Below are 20,166 nucleotides of genomic sequence, written 5' to 3'. Positions count from 1 at the left end.
TGTGTGTGTAATTTACTTGTTTCCTTCCCGCTCTGCTGCTTCTGCGGTCGGGTGCTACTTACTTGTTGTCTCTCCTTCAACACTGGAAGAGCGGAGAGCGAGGAGATTTCCCTTGTTCTTCTTTCTACGTCTTCTTCTTCTTATTCTTCTTCTTCTTCTGTAAGTGGGTGTAAGTGTAAGTTTTTACCTTGTTTTGTTTTGTTTTTTCCTTCTTTTCATCTTCGTCTACTTCTTCTTCTTCTTCTAGGAGAGAGAGAGTGAGTGAGTATAAACCTCGTCCCCGCTCTCGTTTTTTGTTTTGTTTTGTTTGTTGCTGCGTTCCTATATGCGTTTCTCGTTATTCGCCTAGTGATTGATTTACTTTGTTTGTTTGTTTGGTTTTTGTTTTGTTTTTTTTTTTGTTAAACCCCCCTTCACTTCGCGGTTGGTTTGGGTTGTGTTGTTACGGGTTTTGCTTGTCTATTAGAGTGTTTTTTGTTTTTACATTTTGATTTGTTTTCATTTGTTTAAATTCTTACTTCTTGCGAACCCATTGCTGGGTGGCTGTTCTGTAGATTGGATTTACAACAACGACTTTGTTTTGTTTGGCTTGGAACGAACCCCCCCCCCTCCGCGCAGTGTTGTTTCTCATGGGAGGGGGGATTTCAGTTCAGTAGAGCGCTTGTGTGAGGAATTGTTGTTTTTGAAAATGCAATAATGTCATGCGAGTCCTTGCTTGGTTTTGCATTGTCTATTTGCCTCCACAAGAGAGCGCTTCCGAGTTCATTTGTGTTGTTGTTGCCGTCAGAATTCGGTCTCCCTCGTTCAGTTTTTTGTTTTGTTTTGTTTTGATCATTTAGTATAGTCCGATTTTTGTTTTCGTTTAAGGTGGGACTGATAGTGAGGGAGCGCAATTTTTTGCTTTTTTGTTTGTTTGTTTGTTTCGTCTTCCTCTTTCGGGTTGTGATCCGGCGCATGCGCGAACGTCACCGCTGGCCGTTTGACGTTTCGCATCGACTGGCACGACGCGGTTCGTGTTCGTTCTGGATCGTAGATGGCGGCGCTTCGTTGTCTGTCGGGGTCGGTTGACCGATTTGCGGAAATCGACGCGCGGTTCGACAGGACGCCATTTTTTTTCTCTCTCTATTCTGTTTGTTGGTATATTAGTTTCTCTTTCAGCACGACACCGTTTAGAAGAGTTCTAATGCTTTTGTTTTTGGTTTTCTTTAATTATTCATACGAAAAAATATGGTTTTAATTAAATTTTTAATTATATCTGTTATATTTATATGCTTTTTCGACACTACATCAACTCTATTTTGAGATTTTTATTTAAATTTATTTTCTTTTAAAAGATATACTGTAATATATTATGGTCATTGTTTATTTTCTTTACCTTTCCTTTTTAATTACATCATAATTATAATAATAGTTTTTTCCGCTATTATTACTATTGTGTAGGTATGCGTGTGAGTGTGTGTGTGAGGATGTGTGTATGTGTGGGTGTTGTCGTATGTTTGTCTCTTTGTTTTGATGGGACTTTCGAATGAACTGAAGAGCATAAGTGAATTGGTTCGTTTGGTTTTGCCTAGAAAACCGAACATGTATGCTATATACTAACTTAGAATACCGGAACGGAATCGTTCTGAACTAACCTAGGGCTTAACGAACCTCGTACTTTCGCTTCCAACTGATACACTGGGAGGAGAGGAGTATATGTGTGTATAAATATGTAAATGACTTTATGCTACAAACGATAGCGTCACTATCCAGAAAAGTGTATGTGATACTAGATTTAAAGTGAGTCTGCGTCCGTCACCCAGGTGGTCACCGACCGGCAGGCGTTTCCCGCACTATTTAGGTGGTAAATGCGTGTCGCAAGGTCATCGACCCAATGTGACGTAAAGTGACGATCATGGCCATGGCCGGCCGGTTCCCACGGCAACCGGAATATTGAGGGACGCAACTCGGTTCTGAACCTCCGGAATTGCAAAGCTAGTAACACTGAGCCCCTACAGGTTTCTGGATAGCGAGGAGTCACGTTGTATGGTGCCCGTCGCGTTTGCGGTCGTTCTATTCCGGACCAGTGGGAGGCAACGCGACGAATCGGGAAAACAAGGTTCGAACAATCAAGGTGAAACTAAGGGCCGTCGTCGTCGACGACGACATACCTAGAACCAAGGTGGCTGGAAAGGTGAGTCTAGATGCCTATGGGATTGGCCTCGAGGGTTGTCTACCCGGATGACTTTGCTCTGCTGCTTGTGTGAGTGTGTGTGTGTGAATTTATTTCGACTTATCGCGTGGAAAGACTCGCGACGACCTAGAGATGAAAGGGTTCGTGTGTTGTATGAGTGTGCCTACTAACCCCTCGAAGGCGCGCACCTCTGGAAAGTAACAATGATCGCGTTTAGACTCACCCTTCGGGAGGGAGTTTCTTCGTATAAGCATACATTTCGTTTGTTTTTTTTTCTTCTTCTTCTTCGTCTCGCTTTCTCAACTGAATAACGCTGAGAACATTCTAGAAAACGCACCCATCTTTGTGTTGCTGTTGTTGTTGTTGTTGTTATTGATAACGTGATCCAATCATTCCTCGCTTGCGGTTAAATTTCAAATTTCTCGGGGTGAAATTTCGTCTCGTCTGTGTCTCTTCTTTTGAAAAACCTCGGTTGACCCCTTCGCATACCGTTTCCCGTATGCGAATCCGTGCGTTAACTAAACATTCCCAAGAAACGGTTATTCGAGGCTGCTGCGGCTGCTAGGTGGATTGATCGCCAGCACCCATACTCGCGGGCGTTCGGATCGCACAGCACAGAGCAACCCGAACGTTCAGCCCCGGTTGCTCTGGTTGCTACTGTCAGCGAGCGCCCGTGCATGTGGGGGCGTGGGACGTGTCGGTTGCAGCGCTTTCGCAGCCTACTGTGTTTTCGTGTCCTTCCGACTCAGGTCAGGTAATGAGTTTTTGTTTTTTGTTGTTGTTGTTGTTGTTGTTGTTGCGGATGCAGATTGTTTGTTTTTTTTTTTCCTATGGCTTTTTGGTGGAGGTTGAGCGCTGACCGCGCTTTCAGTGTTTTTGGTTGGTTTTGTTGTTGCTGCGAGCGTGTTTATGTGAGTGTGAGTGCGGTTGAAGTTTCCGTGAGTTTCGTGATTCGTCATATTCGGGATGTTTCGGTTTTTTTGTTTTCCTTACTTACGATTTACTTTTGTTTGTTTTTTTTTTTTGGCAAGTGTAATTTCCCTTGTATTCGTGACTAAGATTGGGTGTTTTTGTTTGTTTTGTTAGTATTTAATAGTGTTTTTTTTTTAATGTAGTTTGGTAAAATACCATACAGAACGTAATTGTTTAAATTACAATTTACGGCTATTAATTGTGTGTGTTTCCACTTGCTAAACGTACTCAACACGTTTGGTTTACCATTGTTTTGTGTTTTGTTTTGTGTACTTTCTCCCGCCGTATTTGCGACTGCGAATCGGACACCTGGAGAAAGATAGAACTAAACGTTAAATTATATCGTTTTGGTTTACCGTTCACGGCTTGTGTCGGCGTTTACTCCATCGTAAAACGCTTCAAAATATACCGTCTTCTAACTGTGTATGTGTGTGTGTGTGTGTTTGTATGTGCTTTGATCAAAGTTCCTTTGATTTTTCTCACCCTTTTCGTCTCCGTTTCCTTTCTTACATAAGCGTATTTATGTTTTTGTTTGTTTACACTTGAACAAGATTCGCTTTTCTGTTCGCTTTCTCGCGTGCTTAATACGTGTATGTTTGTGTCAGTGTGTGAGTGTGTGTTGATTTCAATATAATGACTTGTTTTTATTCTTTGCTTCATTTCACCGTTTGTCGTCCGATCTTCTCTCGGACGCTTGCGCGCGCGAACATTGTATAGAAAAAGAATAGAAATAAAATTCATAGTAAATATAGTCAACAACTTTCCGTATAAATATTTGTTTTTGTTCTTTGTGTTTGTCTCCAGAAGAAATTTGCGCACACACATTGGTAGACTTTTTCTCTTTGCGCGTAAATTAAATCGATCTAAAAAACAGTGTGCATGTACTTGCTTTGTTTACCTCCGCGCTTTACATGCGAATGTATTTGCATTTGTATTTGTTGTTGTTTGTGTGTGTATGTTTTCCTTTTTTTTTCTTCGCTTCGTGTTTGTAGGTAGAATGTTTATGTTCGTTTCGGGAAGAAAAAAAAAATGCAAAAAAATAGACAATAAATTCGATTTTGGTTGCTTTGTTTTCGCTTGTTTAAACAATAGTACCTTCAGCTGACAGCAGCTGTCAAAAAACAACAATTTCACCTTCAAAAATATGCATCTTCGTGTATTGTTAGTTTTTTTCCCCTCTGCTTCCCTTTCCCTCTTGTTTCAAATGCAATACTGAACGCAGATCAGTTTCTTCGTTTTTACTTCTGCTGCTGCATTGTTTGTTTTTGTTTTGTTCTCTTCCATGCTAGTTTTTTGTTTGTTCGTTTGTTAATAACCTAAGAGCCATTAATTTAACGTTCTTTGCGCGTTTGTTTACCTGTTGTTTGAGACATGATCGGGATTTGCGGGTTTCATCATGTTTCGTTTTGGTTTTTTGTTTTGTTTTTGGCAAAAATCATTGTTCCCATGGGGTTGGTTTGTTTGTTTATGGCTAATGCTCGGTTAACAATTTCCTTTGCCTTTCCTTTGCCTGCCTGTTTGGAGTTTTGGAGGGGTGTCGTGACGAGCGGACGAGTCGTCGCGCTTCCTCACCTTTTACATTTACACACACACTGAGCTGCTAGGGTTGCTGCTACACAAAGGTTCTCTAGTGTGTCAGACGGTGTAACTTTGTGTTTGTTTGTTTGTTTGTTTGTTTGTTTACTGACGCTATTTTAACATTGTACAATTGAGTGTTGTGTGTATGTGTATGTGTGGTGGGCTGTTTGCCTCATTATAAAGAGATGATCGCTTTTGTTCGCATGTGTGTGTGTGTTTTTTTTAGTGAGCGTGTGCACTATTGCTCCATCGAAGAAATGGCCCTACTAAGTTTCTCGAAAAAAGTTGCTACCACATGTACACTGGGGTGGGCTGAAGTGAAATGTTTATGTTTTTGTTTACCTTCCTCTCTAGAGTATTTACGACTTGTGGATTGTTTTGCTTGCGGGATTGACTTTTTACAAATGTGCTGCGCGCTGATGGCGTCGTCAGTCAGTGTTGCCAGCAGCGCGTGCTTTGTTTTGGATTGACATGCCGCTGCCAAGATGGCGGGTGTGTGTGTGTGTGTATGTGTGTGATTTATTTTAGCGAGCAGCGCCGATTTGATTTCCTACGAAGCATCCTCGGTTGATTGGCTGTCTGTGGTGGTGTTGGTGGTGGCGGTTGTTGCGGCGTCGGCCGCCGCTGCTGCTTTTGTAGTGATAATTGCCATTGTGGTAGTGGTAGTATCAACAAACGACGAAGCACGTTAAATTAATCGCTCGTTATACCAAATTCAGAAGTCGGTATTGTTCGAGTCGACTTCCTCCGGCTCCTGGGGAGCGGCCAGTGTCATCTGTATCCCCGATGGGCCCATCACCTGCATCGTCGGTTCGGTGTTTCGTCGCTTCATTTTGCCCTTCATTTTTTTCAACATGGTCGCCTGTACCGTCCGGTCCGCGGAAAATGATTTGTTTTCATTGTTTGTTTGTTTTGGTTTCATTTTAAGGGTAACAGTGTAGGTGAGGTGAGTTGATTTTTAAGATTTTTATTTTCGTGTGCATGAGCGTATAAAGGTGCAATAGTAAACAACAAACGATTGCATTTGTTTTGATTGTTGAGTTTCGAAGGGGATTTATTTGGTTGGTTTTCGTTGCGAGTTCGTTATATATTTTTTTTTTGTATTGTAGTTGAATGTATTTTGTTTGCAAATGTGTGTTGGCAACCGAATGAACGTCACACGGAGGTGGTGTTTGTCCAAGAAAAAGAGAAAGAAAAGAAACAAACCGCATCGGTAATGAAAATGGTACTGTTTTTTTTTTGTCGATTTACTCAAATTTTGCTTTTTCTGTTTTTGCGTGTAACAATGACTGTCATTAGCATCGAACGAATCCAAAAGAAGAAAAAAAAAATGAAAGAATGAAGAGAAAGAGTAACAACTGCCAGCGAACGAAAAACGGAAAAACAAGACCTTGTTTCAATCAACGCCAAGGAGCGACTGTGTGGTAGTATTAGTAGTAGTAGTTATAGTAGTAGTAGCAGCGTAAAACAACATTCCGTTAGAGATAGAAAATGAAAGAAATAACACGGTAGGCGACATTCCTTTAATAATAAATAGGTGTTGAAAAATAAAAACCAAATCCAAAACCAATCGAATCGAACGGAACAATGTCGGTGTAAATGCAAAGTCACGGCCGATCTATTCCGCGAAACACTAAACTAAAAAGCCTTTTTATGATTTTCTAATCGTTTTGCATTGGCATCTCCAAGTAGGCCTGGGCTTTTTTTTTTCTCTAGAGAGCAGCAATCAAAGTAACCGAAAACCGCAAAAAACATAAACAAACGCGTTGCCTACTACGTTGCAACAGCAAAACTTAGCTCACGCCGAACAAATATACAGAGAGACTAGGAGTTTTGCTAATTCGAGATATATATATGTGTTGGTTATAGTTTTTTTTTAATTTAGTTTAAATAACGATATACAATAGTAGTAACGAACGAGAGATTATATATTTTACCTCTAAATAAATGGTTAGTTCAATAGCTAGCTCTGAGTTATAGATATAACAATTCGAAAGGTACGGAAATACTATAATTAGCAAATATATAATATATATGAATATGTAGTCGTACAATAAACAAATTAGTAAAAAAGATCAAAAAACAATAGAATATAGACGAACGAGAGATAGTGAAAGAGAGTTATCATAAGATCAAAGAGAGAGAGAGAGAGAGAGAGGGCGTTGTGTTTTTGGTTTGGTGTGGCTAGTGATGAAGGTGGATCGTTCGGGTAGGTGTTTAAATGTATATATATGTGTGTGTGTGTGTGTGTGTGCACTCATTCGATATTTGAGAGGGTATTAGTGTTTGTTTGTTTGTTTTCATTTGGAATTGGACAACAGTTACAACCATAACAGATGCAGTGTGTTAGATTCTTTTTCAGCTAGAGAGTGAGAGTGGGAATATTGAGTGAGAGACTCGAATTCTCCTTAAATCAAAACTGTATAGGACCCAAACTAAGCTTAAACACCTCCTCCTTCGTCTGCCTGTTTTGGAACTAGTTCGGATACCGTGATCGGCGCAGTCCGGAAACCGAAAAAGCAAATATTTTCCATTTTTCTGTATTTCTTTGGACTGTAGTTGGTGGAACTACTGTGCTCTCGCTTCTTCGCTCGATAGTTGAAACGGGTAGTTTTTAGTCTGTGTGCTCTAGTAGTAGTAGTAGTAAGTGTGTGCTATCACGATACTCGAAGGTCCGGATCGCTTTGAGATTGATCAGTTAGATTTGGTTTATTGTTGTTGTTGTTGTTTATTTTGTTGTTGTTGTTGTTGGTTACAGAAAGCAGGAAAACAGAAAACTAGGACCGGACGGACGGGTATTCTATGCTCCGCTCAAGGCGTCTCGATCGCGGTCTCCATTTTCTGGAGCACCACCCTGCGAGAATCCCGATACGGCCGGTGAGATATGCGGCTCAGTGAGTCTCCGTTTGCTCTTGATCTTCTTCAGCATCGTGGCCTAAGAAAACAAGTGGTAGTTGGAGGTATTGGTGTTTTGGTTCTAACAGGGTTTTTTTCGGGGCAATCGCATGGTTTCGAACACAGTCAGTTTGGGGTGGTGGTGATGGTGGTGGAGAAACTCAAAAAATAAAACATGAGGCATAGATTCAGTTCCGTCTGGTGCTGCCTTGTCGGAAACTATTCACAGAACTCAAAAAAAAACATCTAACCGTTGTGGAACTCGAAATAGTTTTGAATAATTTATCGCTTTCGAAACAATGTTCTAATCAACCGTTTCTTTTTCAGATGATCCCGGGAGTGCTGACCTATAGCGTAGCAAACGGAACCAACCTTTCAGAAACGATAAGGTACATCACATTACATTAATCTATTTTGAACAAATTGTTGCATGTTTTGAATCTCCATTGCAGGTAAGTTTTTTTTGGCAACACTGCCGTGAACGTCAAGAATTGATGAAAGCTGCGTATGGCTACAACCTCAGGAACGATCGGGTTTTGACGTAGGACTACGTCTTTGATTTCTATATGGGGGTACACTTTGTGAAAACCGAAAATGGAACATGAAACAAATTAAGAAAGATTTTGAACGTTAATAACTCAGCTGCCCCTAGTCCAATTTCAATAATTTTATCACCAATCGATCAGAAATATGGCTACGCATCGATAACAATGCTTTCGAATGTTGATTTTCAACAAGAAACTATTGAAAAACTGGTAAATGTCCAGCATTATCCAATAGCGTCGAATTAACTAACAAATCCACCAATTACCTACATGCATATGCTGCTTCCCCAGCACAGTCGTCAGAGAGTAGTAAGTAGACGAAACAAGTCGAAGTGGCATTCGCCTCCGATCCTCGGGAGCGTGCGAATAGGAAGGATGGAATTGCGTAATATTTTGCACACTCATCGCCATATTCAGAACCAAACGCAAATTCTTCGAGATAACTACCATCCGTCGTCTGGCTCGCCGTGGCGGTGTCTGACGTATTTCCGGTCTGATTTACGAGGTGTGCTCAAGGTGCTCCTGAAAAATGAGATCCGTGATGCTGTCACCTACACTAAGCCCGCCAAGCGTTTTGAAGTGACAAAGACGCACTCTATTTGGTTTCGGAGGTTAAATCATCACCAACTTTGGCAACAAAATGGCTCTTTTCAGGGCCGGCCACCAACCTTATTACAGTAAAGAGTGGCAATAGAATTCATCTGCCTGTTTGTCCATATTCAGAACCAACGACCACACAAAATGCTCATGTAATCAAACTGGAACCAGGGGTACAAATTATTTTGATCAACCTTGATCAACTTTGAATCGCCACGGCCGGATATTTTCGATGGAAGAAGCAACAATCTAGCATCTAATTCGACGAAGACGGCAGGAAACATTTGTGAAGACGAGTTATTTACGAAAGAGAGTGTCGATGGAGAGAATCGATCAATGTAGATAGGACCTATTGAAAAGTGACGCGAGATTTGTTTTCCGTACTGAGCTCCAATGCTACCGACGCCAGGAAGGCAGCTCCCACACCTGGACCCTACCAATCGACCCATCAGCTCAACCGGGGACCAACGGCTTTACTTCCCGAAGGAAGGCGTGATCAGAGATGTTATGCCTTAGAACATGCCGGTGGCGCCGACTGAGATTGGACCCAGGCCTGCTGGGGTGAGAGGTAATCACGCTAACCACCGGCGCCGATATCTTTCAAGGTGATATCACGGTGAATGAGAACGACCCAAATTTGAGTTTAGTTATCTCAGAAATAAGAAACAAAGTGCAGGAACTCAGCGATGAGACAATTTGTCTCATGTTTTCCCAGGTTTTTCTAGGATTTTCCAGGAAAAAATTTCCGAATTTGAGAAAAGTAAAGATTGGATTCACTCAGTCTATTGGTTCTACTCCGAGACTGAATAAAATTGTCGTCAATTTCCTCATTTTCTGGCAGCCCAAGCAGCACACTTCGATAGAAATAAGCTGCTGCAGCTTGATTTTGACTGGAATAAGTGGCACACAAGTAACCACAATTGTTCAGTGACATGTGTGCTGCTAGGGAGATTTTTTAGGTTTTCCACAGAAAACCATGAGACACATTTACTCATCGCTGAGTTCCTGCACTTTTGGCGATTATGAGTGAACTAAACTCAAATTTGGGTCGTTCTCATTCGTCGTGTACGCAAAAGGAAAAGAGCCAGTGTCGCTACTTGATAGCAAACTACTCATAATGGGAGGAGTCTTTGTAGCTTTTATACCACTTGGTTGCACATCATTCTGCTTTAACCTGAAAAGATATAAAAGAGCGCTGCAGTGTGGCATTAGCTCATTTTCGCTTCGGACGGCGTGGTGAACAGCAATAGCAGCAGTAGGAAGGTGGTGGCTAATCCACTCCTTCACACCTAACAAGCAACAATTGACTGGTCGTGGCAAAGGAGGAAAAGGTCTGGTAAAGGAGGCGCCAAGCATCATCGCAAAGTTCTTCGACATAACCACCATCGGTCGTCTGGCTCACCATGGTGGTGTCAAACGTATCTCCGATCTGATCTACGAGGTGTGCTGAAGGTGTTCCTGGAAAATGAGGTCCGTGATGCTGTCATCTACACTAAACACGCCAAGCGTAAGTGGCCATGGATGTCCTCTTCAATAAAACGGCCCTTTTCAGGGCCATCAAGCTTACATCAGTAAAGAGTTGGAATAGAATTTATCTGTGCTTGTTTGTCCATATTCAGAACCACAAGCCCCCAACGACCACACAAAATGCTCTCCAGAGTTGTAATCTTGTGACCAAACTTGGAAGCAGGGGTGCAAGTGATTTTGATTGATTCTCTTAATCAACTTTCTCTTTGAAAAAGATTTCTACAAATTTGGTACGCCTACAATTCAAAAACGGAAAGAGTTGAGATAATAGATAATTGATCAATTAAAAGAACTAAATGCTCTTCACATTTATTCCGTCCACTAGCGGTCCTACGTCAAGCTTCCGTTCATGCCCCTAGGCACAGACCCTTCTACTTTTTAGCACCCGTTGACGTGAACTCTGTAACTCTTTACTCCTATGGGGAAATTACATATGTAACTGTCAGTCTATGTGTGAAACATGGCAAACTTTTTCTTCCCATAAGGAACTATCAAAATTTGTGTGAAGAAACGTCACTTCGGTACTGCCGTTAAGGCGAATTCAGTTTGATCCGAGGATTTATTACTCTTAAGTTTGATTTCCATTTCGGAGGAATCAATTTAATCGGTTTCATGCCATATAAACGAGCTTAACTATCTTGGTCACATCTCTGTGTATAATTATCATGGCTGGTAACGGTGACAGTCGTTTGTTTATAAGAAAGGAACGTCGCGAAATCTCAACCAACAAAAGGCGGATCAGCTTTTGTTATCAAATCTGGTAATGCTCTTTTCCCGCGAATCGAAGCTTGCCTTTTTTTTTTTTTTTCTTTGGTTTTTTTTCCGTCGATCTTGTTTTCCGTGCTGAGCACCAATGCTACCGACGCCAGGAAGGCAGCTCCCACACCTGGACCCTACCTATCGACCCATCAACTCATGAACCGGGGACCAACGGCTTTACTTCCCTTCCGAAGGAAGACGTGATCAGAGATGTTATGCCTCAGAACATCCCGGCGGCGCCGACTGGGATTGAACCCAGGCCTGCTGGAGTGAGAGGTAATCACGCTTACCACTACACCACCGGCACCGCTCGAAGCTTGCCTTGTCAAATGAACAATACCGTCGGCTAGGCAAAATTCTCTTCTATCCGATACGAGGGGGGCGACACATCTAAATCTCAAGTTTAGATGCTCAACAAATCTCACACTAGCGAATCAATCTTCGAACAATCTTCTTTCATTTGTCGCATCTACTTGCATCGCTCATCAAGTTTTTGCAGGAAATCTTCAGAATCGTCATCAATCTTCTTTCTATCTACTCAGCGTGCGCGCAGGTAGCTACAGCAAAACACAATCTTTTTTGCATCGTAGATAGAGTCGTCCCCCTCGATCCGATAGTGGAATTGGATTGCGTAGATGAGCTTCAGTTTGCATGATAAGTTCATTACATGTTTGCTGATCCACCCTTTAGTAAAGTCTGGTCCACTTAGGATCCGGACCAAGGGTTAATCAACTCTGCACATTGTGCCGAAACGCATCGTGGCACACTGATCGGCACGTCATGCCACACGATGACAAGTATGACACAACATATAATAAAAAATGGCATCACTGTTTTGCGTTGACATTTTGCCAATCGTTGCTAAGGTTTACTTTTTTGTTTACTTCAAGTAAGAGGGAAAAGGGATTTTTTTTTGTCAATGCCATTTTCCAGCGAAATTTTCCCCAATCATAATAAGACATTGTATAATTGACGAGACTATCTGTGTCCTTATGCCGTCTGGGGGATGAACCTCTACAGAAAGTCCACACGGCTTTTGAGAGGCGTCCATAGTTTCAGAGAATTCCGAACGAATTAGTCAGAGTCATCACACCCCGCAGAATTAACTAGAATTATGTATGGCCATAAGATTCGGACCGAGAGTCAATCGAATAGACTTCTTTGACGTTTGTGAAATGGACAAGTATTAGTGTAGAACTTTGGGTAAATTATAAATATTAGTGCAAGAAAACATTTGAATTTATCCAAAGTTCTGCACTAATACTTGTGAAATTCACAAACGTCAGAGAAGTCTATGGGTAATGAGCATTGCAGCGATAATGTACGGTGTCAACAACAGTCCGAACGATCCTACCATTCTTCAGATGCATCTGAAATCGCAGCTGTTTCTCGAGCTGTTCTCTCGCAGAACAACCCCGGTACGCTTTATGGTTCACCAATCAGTCAGCCGTACAGCTCATTCTATGGACTGAACTCGGATTCGATTGACTGTGGAAAGCTGGTGGAGTCAGTGGATCCCGTATTACCGGTTTGCAGTCTCTCTACGCTCTTTCGAAACTGTTCGCATCACCGACGGCAACAGCAACATTAAGAAAGATGCTGCTAACAGAATTGTGAAGGTAACCACACCGGAGGTAGCAGAGCCAATCTGAATCCGGTATGACCAAGGATAAAAATATGAAGGATCGACAAGCAGCATACAAGGAGGAGGTAGTCATCAAAGATAAACCGTGGACGAAGTAGTTTGACCCCTCCTCCCTATAAAGGGGAGATAGTTAAACGAATTTAGTACCTAACCACGACTTCTGACACTGGGAAACTACTGCAGGTCTATTGCCGCTACTACTACCACCGGTGGGCATTTTAGGTCGAGTCCTTATTGTTTTTCAGGTTGTAGCATGATGATAATGCAGACAAGATTCATCTTCCATTTGCCGGTTGGATACTTCGTTTCGGCAAACGTCTGCCAGAATGACGCACGGCACAGAAATGTCTTCTCGCGGAGGGGCTAAACTTCGAGTGCGGAATGAAGCGGATGACCGGCAACCAGCTCGTTAAATATTATCTTGGAATAAAGTTTCACAACTTTTTTCCGTACTTGACTTGAAAATGTAAACACACAATCCCAAGTCATAAGTGCAAGGGTTGCCAAACTCATGGGTTGCTGAAACTGATACATTGATTGCCACACTTCGGCACGTTCGGTACAACGCTTGACCTAGCTTTCGGCCCAGATTGGAATGTGCAGAGTTGAACACCCCTTGATCCGGACACATTAAACCTGGTGTTTATCGGGATTGATTTGACGTAAGAAAAATGAAGGAACTTTATCGTGTCTTCTCTAAAAAAAAATACAAATTACTCCGACGATGTTCGGATGAACTCGCGGACACTTTCTTTGGAATTCCCACCATTATCTGCCGCACACTGGTTTTGAGTCCGCAGCTGAAAATTACCTGCCAGATTATCAGTTTCCGGGCGAATTTATATTGACATAGGTTTCGTCGTCCATGAGAAGGCACCTTATGTACTTCGTCAGAATCCGGTCGTACAACATCCGGGCGCGTGTTATAGCCACTAGATTCTGCTTCATTGTGCGGTTCGGTTGCTTGGAGGCACGGAATGAACGGTAACCTGCTCGCAGATAGATCCTCCGGACGGTACTACGACTGGCACCGTATTTTTTGGCGACATCCCGATCCGAGAGTCCTGGATTTCTCTCGATCGACCTCAACACCTTTCAGTTCAGCTGCCGATCCAAAGATCCAGCACGACATTTGTTTTGAACCTTCCGGGTCACGCTCTTGTGGTTACGGAACAACTTTCGCTATATTTTGAACTGACCACGTCGGTGTGCAGGATTAATTTTCTTTTCTTGTCTTCCATCTTTACAACTTACAACTTTTTGAATGATGCACGTATCGAGACAAAACATTCATCACTGAAACACGTGTACGTTGAAAACAAATCGCTGTCAAAACATTCTCAATCCGACCATTAAAGGCGCTGCTAGAGGATAAATAGGGTGTCCGGATTCTAAGTGGACCAGACTTTACTAATAGACTGAGTGAATCTAATCTTGACTATTCTCATATTCGGGAATTTTGTCCTGGAAAAACTCAGGAGAATTCACTCAGCGCTGCACTTCCTGCACTTTTTGCGATTGGCCGTGTGCTCAAAAAAGCGACAGCTCGGCAGTGAGCATACATAAGGGCGCAAACGCTATGGTCGATTCTCTTCATCGATTTTCTCTTTTGTTAATAACTCGCTTGGATTAACGTTTCTCGGTGCGTTTGCTGGAGCTTTTGATAGCCAATACAACCTGTTACAACTCTGCATTGAACAAATTCTAGAAAATTGTTTCCCTTAACTGTAGCAATGCAAAGAGAAAATCGATGAAGAGAATCGATCATCGCGTATTCGCCCTTATGCATGCTCACTGTCGAGTTCACACCACGAAACACACCAAAAATAACACCACCATAATGCTCGATAATTCTAGCACATCGAAGATTATCGATGAATAGTGGATGAAATCGGATAATATCGGCAGGTGCGTGTTATTAAAGGGTGATACGGTCAAAATTTGGTCAATATCAACTTGACGTATTTCTTTCAATTTTGCATTTAAAAAACCTGAACACCCCTCATTTTGAAGGTGTGTGTGTAGAATGTTGCTCCTATTTTGATTTTGGAATTCACTCTTCAGTTGTCAAAATGCCGTCCAAGCAAGAAGAGCAGCGTATCAAAATTTTGCTCGCGCATCGCGAAAATCCGAGCTACTCGCACGCAAAGTTGGCAAAATCGCTAAAAGTTGCCAAATCAACCGTTACAAATGTAATTAAAGTGTTTGGGGAACGTTTGTCGACAGCCAGGAAGTCTGGATCGGGGGGAAATCGAAAACCGGAAGCCGCTGAGACGACAAAGAGAGTTGCCGGTAGTTTCAAGCGAAACCCTAACCTCTCTCTCCGAGATGCCGCAAATAAGCTGGGTGTATCGTCTACAACCGTGCATCGAGCCAAAAAACGAGCCGGACTATCGACTTACAAGAAGGTAGTGACTCCAAATCGCGATGATAAACAAAATACGACGGCCAAAGCGCGATCCCGGAGGCTGTACACGACGATGCTGACGAAGATTGACTGCGTGGTAATGGACGACGAAACCTACGTCAAAGCCGACTACAAGCAGCTTCCGGGACAGGAGTTTTATACGGCAAAAGGAAGGGGAAAGGTAGCAGATGTTTTCAAGCACATGAAACTGTCAAAGTTCGCAAAGAAATATCTGGTTTGGCAAGCCATCTGTACCTGTGGCTTGAAAAGCAGCATTTTCATAGCTTCCGGGACTGTCAACCAAGAAATTTACGTGAAAGAGTGTTTGAATAAACGTCTGCTGCCTTTCCTGAAGAAACACGGTTGTTCCGTACTGTTTTGGCCGGATTTGGCATCTTGCCATTACGGTAAAAAGGCCATGGAGTGGTACGCCGCCAACAACGTGCAGGTGGTTCCCAAGGACAAGAACCCTCCCAACACGCCAGAGTTCCGCCCAATTGAGAAATACTGGGCTATTGTCAAGCGGAACCTAAAGAAGACCAAAAAAACTGCTAAGGGCGAGTAGCAGTTCAAGGCAAACTGGTTTTCTGCGGCGAAGAAGGTGGACAAGGTGGCTGTACAAAATCTGATGGCAGGGGTCAAGCGTAAGGCCCGGCAATTCGGATTTGGAAAAGCGGAAGCCTAACTGAATATTTTTCCTGAATTTTATACTAATTGAACTTGAAAAAAAAATTTAATTTGATTTTTTAAATAAACGATTTCACCGATTTACACGCGTTTTCCCTTGACCAAATTTTGACCGTATCACCCTTTATTCATAACAAATCGAATTTCTTAAAATCGAAATTTATAGAAATCTGTTATATGAAATGTAGAGTCGATTACTTTCGTCCCCCTCGGTTTGATCCATCAATTTAGAGGTGAATATCTAATTTAAGCGCTGAAAACACACAGCATACACGGCGAATGATAACGACCCACATTTGAGTTTAGTTTACTCATAACCGTAGAAAGTACAGGAGCTCAGCGATGAGTAAATTTACCTTATGCTTTCCTGTGGAAAACTTCAGAAATTTGCGCGGGAAATGAGGAAAGTTGACGAAAATTTTACTCATTCTAGGAATAGTACCAATAGGACTGAGTGAATCCAATCTTAGCTTTTCTCATATTCGGGAATTTTTTCCTGAACAAACCTGGAAAAACATGAGGCAAATTTACTCACCCCTGAGTCCCTGCACTTTATGTAATTTATGGGCAAACTAAACTCAAATTTGGGTCGTTCTCATTCGCCGTGTATAGCGACACAAAATTGATTTGAGTCGATGGTAAATGGGAAATTTTTGGGGGGAAATAAATAAAACGGAAACGGAAAAAAGTGATATTTCGAATGGCGTTGGGGTTTGGTGAACTTGACGGAAGTTCCATGAACACTTTGGAAGTTCTATGAACTGTTCAGAAGCTTTATGTACTGCTCGGAAGTTCTATTCAATTCTTGGAAGTGCTATGAACTGCTCGGAAATTCTTTGATCATCTCGGAACTTCTATGCGAATCTCAGAAGCTCTATAAACACCTCGGAAGTTTTGTGAACTGCTTGTAAGTTCCATGAATATCTTGGAAGTGCTTTGAACTGCAGGGAAGTTCCATGCTCATCTCGGAAGTTCCATGAACATCTCGAAAGTTCTATGTGAGTTTTGGAAGTTCTATGAACTGCTCGGGAATTCTATGATTACCGTGGAAGTTCTATGAACATCTCGGAAGTTCAATGAGAATCTTTGAAGTTCTATGAACACCTCGGAAGTTCTATGAGATTCTCTGAAGTTCTAAGAACACCTAGGAAGTTCTGTGGATTGCTCGGAAGTTCTGTGAATTGCTCTAAAGTTCTGTGAATATCTCGGAAGTGCTATGAACTACTCGGAAGTTCAATGCTCACTTTGGAAGTACCATGAACATCTCGAAAGTTCTATGGTTTGCTCGGAAATTCTACGATCATCTCGGAAGTTCTACGATCATCTCGAAAATTCTACGATCATCTCGGAAGCTCTATAAGACTCTTTGAAGTATTATGAGTGCCTTGCAAGTTCATTTAACATCTCGGAAGTTCTGTGAACTTCTCGGATATTCTGTTAACTGCTTGTATGTTCTATGAATATCTAGGAAGTTCCATTAAATTCTCGGAAGTGCTATAAACTGCTGGAAAGTTCCATGAACTGCTCGCAAGTTCCATGCTCATTTTGGTAGTTCCATGAATATCTCTAAAGTTCTATGAACTGCTCGTAAACTCTAAAATCATCGTGAAAGTTCTATGTGAGTTTTGGAAGTTCTATGAACATCTCAGAAGTTCTATAAACATCTGGAAGTTCTGTGAACATCTCAGAAGTTATATGAACATCTCTTCTTCTTCTTCTTCTTCTTCTTCTTCTTCGCATTTCAAGCTTATTGCATATCGCATATTAGCCTATTGCGTGCTCTCAACTTAGTGTTCTAGATGCACTTCCATAGTTATTAATTAAGAGCTTTCGATCCCTGTACCATTTTCGCATTGGTATAATTGTGTGGCAAGTCCAATCATACTTTTATGCCCAGGGAAGTCGAGAAATTTTCCAACCCGAAAAATTCCTAGACTGGACCAGGAATTTAACCCAGCCACCTCCAGCATGGTCTTGCTTTGTAGCTGCGCTTTTACCCACTGAGCTAAGGGAGACCCCCCTCGGATGTTCTATAAAATGTCCAGAAGCTCTAAGTACTGATTGGAAGTTCTATTATATTCTCGAAAGTGATATGAACTGCTCGGAAGTTGCATACTCACCTTTGAAGCTCCATGTACATCTTGAAAGTTCTATGAGTGTTTTGAAAGTTCTATGATCTGCTCGGAAATTCTATGATCATCTCTGAAGTTCTATGAACATCTCAAAAGTTCTATGAGATTCTTTGCAGTTTCATGAACGCCTTGGAAGTTCTATGAATATCTAGGAAGTACTATTAAATTCCCGGAAGTACTATAAACTGCCGGGAAGTTCCATGAACTGCTCGAAAGTTTCATGAACATCTTAAAAGTTCTATGAGAGTTGGAACTTCTATGGATATCTCTGATGATGATGATATCTATGAGAATTTCTGAAGTTCTATAAACACCTCGGAAGGATTGCTCGGAAGTTATGTGTACTGCTTGTAAGTTCTATGAATATCTCAGAAGTGCTATAAACCGCTGGGAAGTTCTATGAATATTTCGGAAGTTCTGTGAACTGCTGGAACGTCCTATGAATATTTCGGATGTGCTATGTACTGCTGGGAAGATCTATGAACTGCTCGGAAGATCCATGCTCGCCTTGGAAGTTCCATGAACATCTCGAAAGTTCTGTGAGAGTTTTGGAAGTTCTATGGTCTGCACGGAAATTCTATGATCATCTCGGAAGTTCTATGAACACCTCTAAACTTCTATGAACTGCTCGTAAAATCTATGATCATCGTGAAAGTTCTATGAACATCTCGGAAGTTCTATGATAATCTCTGAAGCTCTATGAACATCTCTGAAGTTCTATTAACATGTCAGAAGTTCTACAAACATCTGGAAGTTCTGTGAATATCTCTGAAGTTCTATGAACACCTCGGATGTTCTATGAAATGTTCAGAAGCTCTAAGTACTGTTTGGAAGTTCTATTATATTCTCGGAAGTGGGGGCGACCCCGGCGTAGAGGTTAACATCCATACCTCTCACGTCAAAGTCACGAGTTCAAATCTCACCCCCGGACAAGTCACGAATGACCCAAGAGTGTTAAAGTGACTATAATAAAATAAAAATCTCGGAAGTGCTATGAACTGCTTGGAAGTTGCATGCTCATCTTTGAAGCTCCATGAACATCTTGAAAGTTCTATGAGTGTTTTGAAAGTTCTATGATCTGCTCGGAAATTCTATGATCATCGCTGAAGTTCTATGAACATCTCTGAAGTTCTATTAACATGTCAGAAGTTCTACAAACATCTGGAAGTTCTATGAACATCTCAAAAGTTCTATGAACTGCTCAGAGATTCTATGATAATATCTGAAGTTCTAGGAGAGTTTTGGAAGTTATATGCACTGCTCTGTAATTATATTATCATCGTGGGACTTCCAAGAACATCTCGGAAGTTCTATGAGAATTTCTGAAGTTCTATGAACACCTCGGAAGTTATGTGGATTGCTCGGAAGTTCTGTGAACTGCTTGTAAGTACTATGAATATCTCGGAAGTGCTTTAAACTGCTGGGAAGTTCCATGAACTGGTCGGAAGTTTCATGCTCATTTCGGAAGTTCCTTGAACATCTCTAAAGTTCTATAAGAGTTTTGGAAGTTCTATGATCTGCTCGGAAATTCTATGAACATCTCGGCAGTTATGAGATTCTTTGAAGTTTTATGAACGCCTTGGAAGTTATGTGAACTGCTTGTATGTGCTATGAATATCTCGGAAGTGCTATGAACTGCTCGGAAGATTGCTCGCCTTGGAAGTTCCATGAACATCTCGAAAGTTCTGTGAGAGTTAGGGAAGTTCTATGGTCTGCACGGAAATTCTATGATCATCTCAAAACTTCTATAAAACCTCGGAAATTTTATTATCGCCTTGGAAGCTCTGTGCACATTTCGGAGGTTCTGTGAACTGCTACGAAGTTCTATGAATATCTCGGAAGTACTATAAAATTCCCGTATGTGCTATACACCCCTATTCTGTATTTAGTTTCGAACGAAATTCTCATACAAAAAAATATTTTTTTGTATGAGAATTTCGTTCGAAACAAAATACAGAATAGGGGTGATAAACTGCTAAAAAGTTCCATGAACTGCTCGGAAGTTCCGTGCTCACCTAGGAAGTTCAATGAACACCTCGAAAGTTCTATGAGAGTTTTGGAAGTTCTATGAACTGCTCATAAATTCTATGATCATCGCGGAATTTCTATGTGCTTGTGGTGACAGTTCGGAAGTTCCATGAACATCTCTAGAGTTCTATGAACTGCTCGTAAATTCTATGATCATCGTGAAAGTTCTATGAACATCTCGGAAGTTCTATGATAATCTCTGAAGTTCTATGAACATCTCA

At 41.6% G+C, this 20,166-nt stretch overlaps 1 protein-coding gene across 5 annotated transcripts in view; it reads right to left on the bottom strand.

Annotated features, from left to right (window-relative positions):
• Positions 1–777: 777 nt before the first annotated feature.
• Positions 778–20,166, bottom strand: part of LOC135698609 (diacylglycerol kinase theta) — a 103,236-nt gene continuing 83,847 nt past the window's right edge. For 3 of the 5 annotated variants that reach the window (XM_065218656.1, XM_065218657.1, XM_065218659.1), the window contains one exon: positions 778–5,585. In XM_065218656.1, coding sequence (XP_065074728.1) covers positions 5,439–5,585 — 147 coding nt within the window. In that variant the 3' untranslated portion in view covers positions 778–5,438. Of the gene's footprint in view, positions 7,659–20,166 lie in introns of all 5 variants that reach the window. The other 2 variants (XM_065218658.1, XM_065218660.1) reach the window with 1 other exon arrangement.

This window comes from Ochlerotatus camptorhynchus, unplaced genomic scaffold (assembly GCF_037179485.1).
Source record: "Ochlerotatus camptorhynchus isolate MF236.1 unplaced genomic scaffold, CSIRO-AGI_Acam_v1.1 ptg000091l, whole genome shotgun sequence".
NCBI lineage: Eukaryota > Metazoa > Arthropoda > Insecta > Diptera > Culicidae > Ochlerotatus > Ochlerotatus camptorhynchus.
Note: the sequence above shows the minus strand (reverse complement) of the source record. Positions and strands in the feature narration are given on the sequence as shown.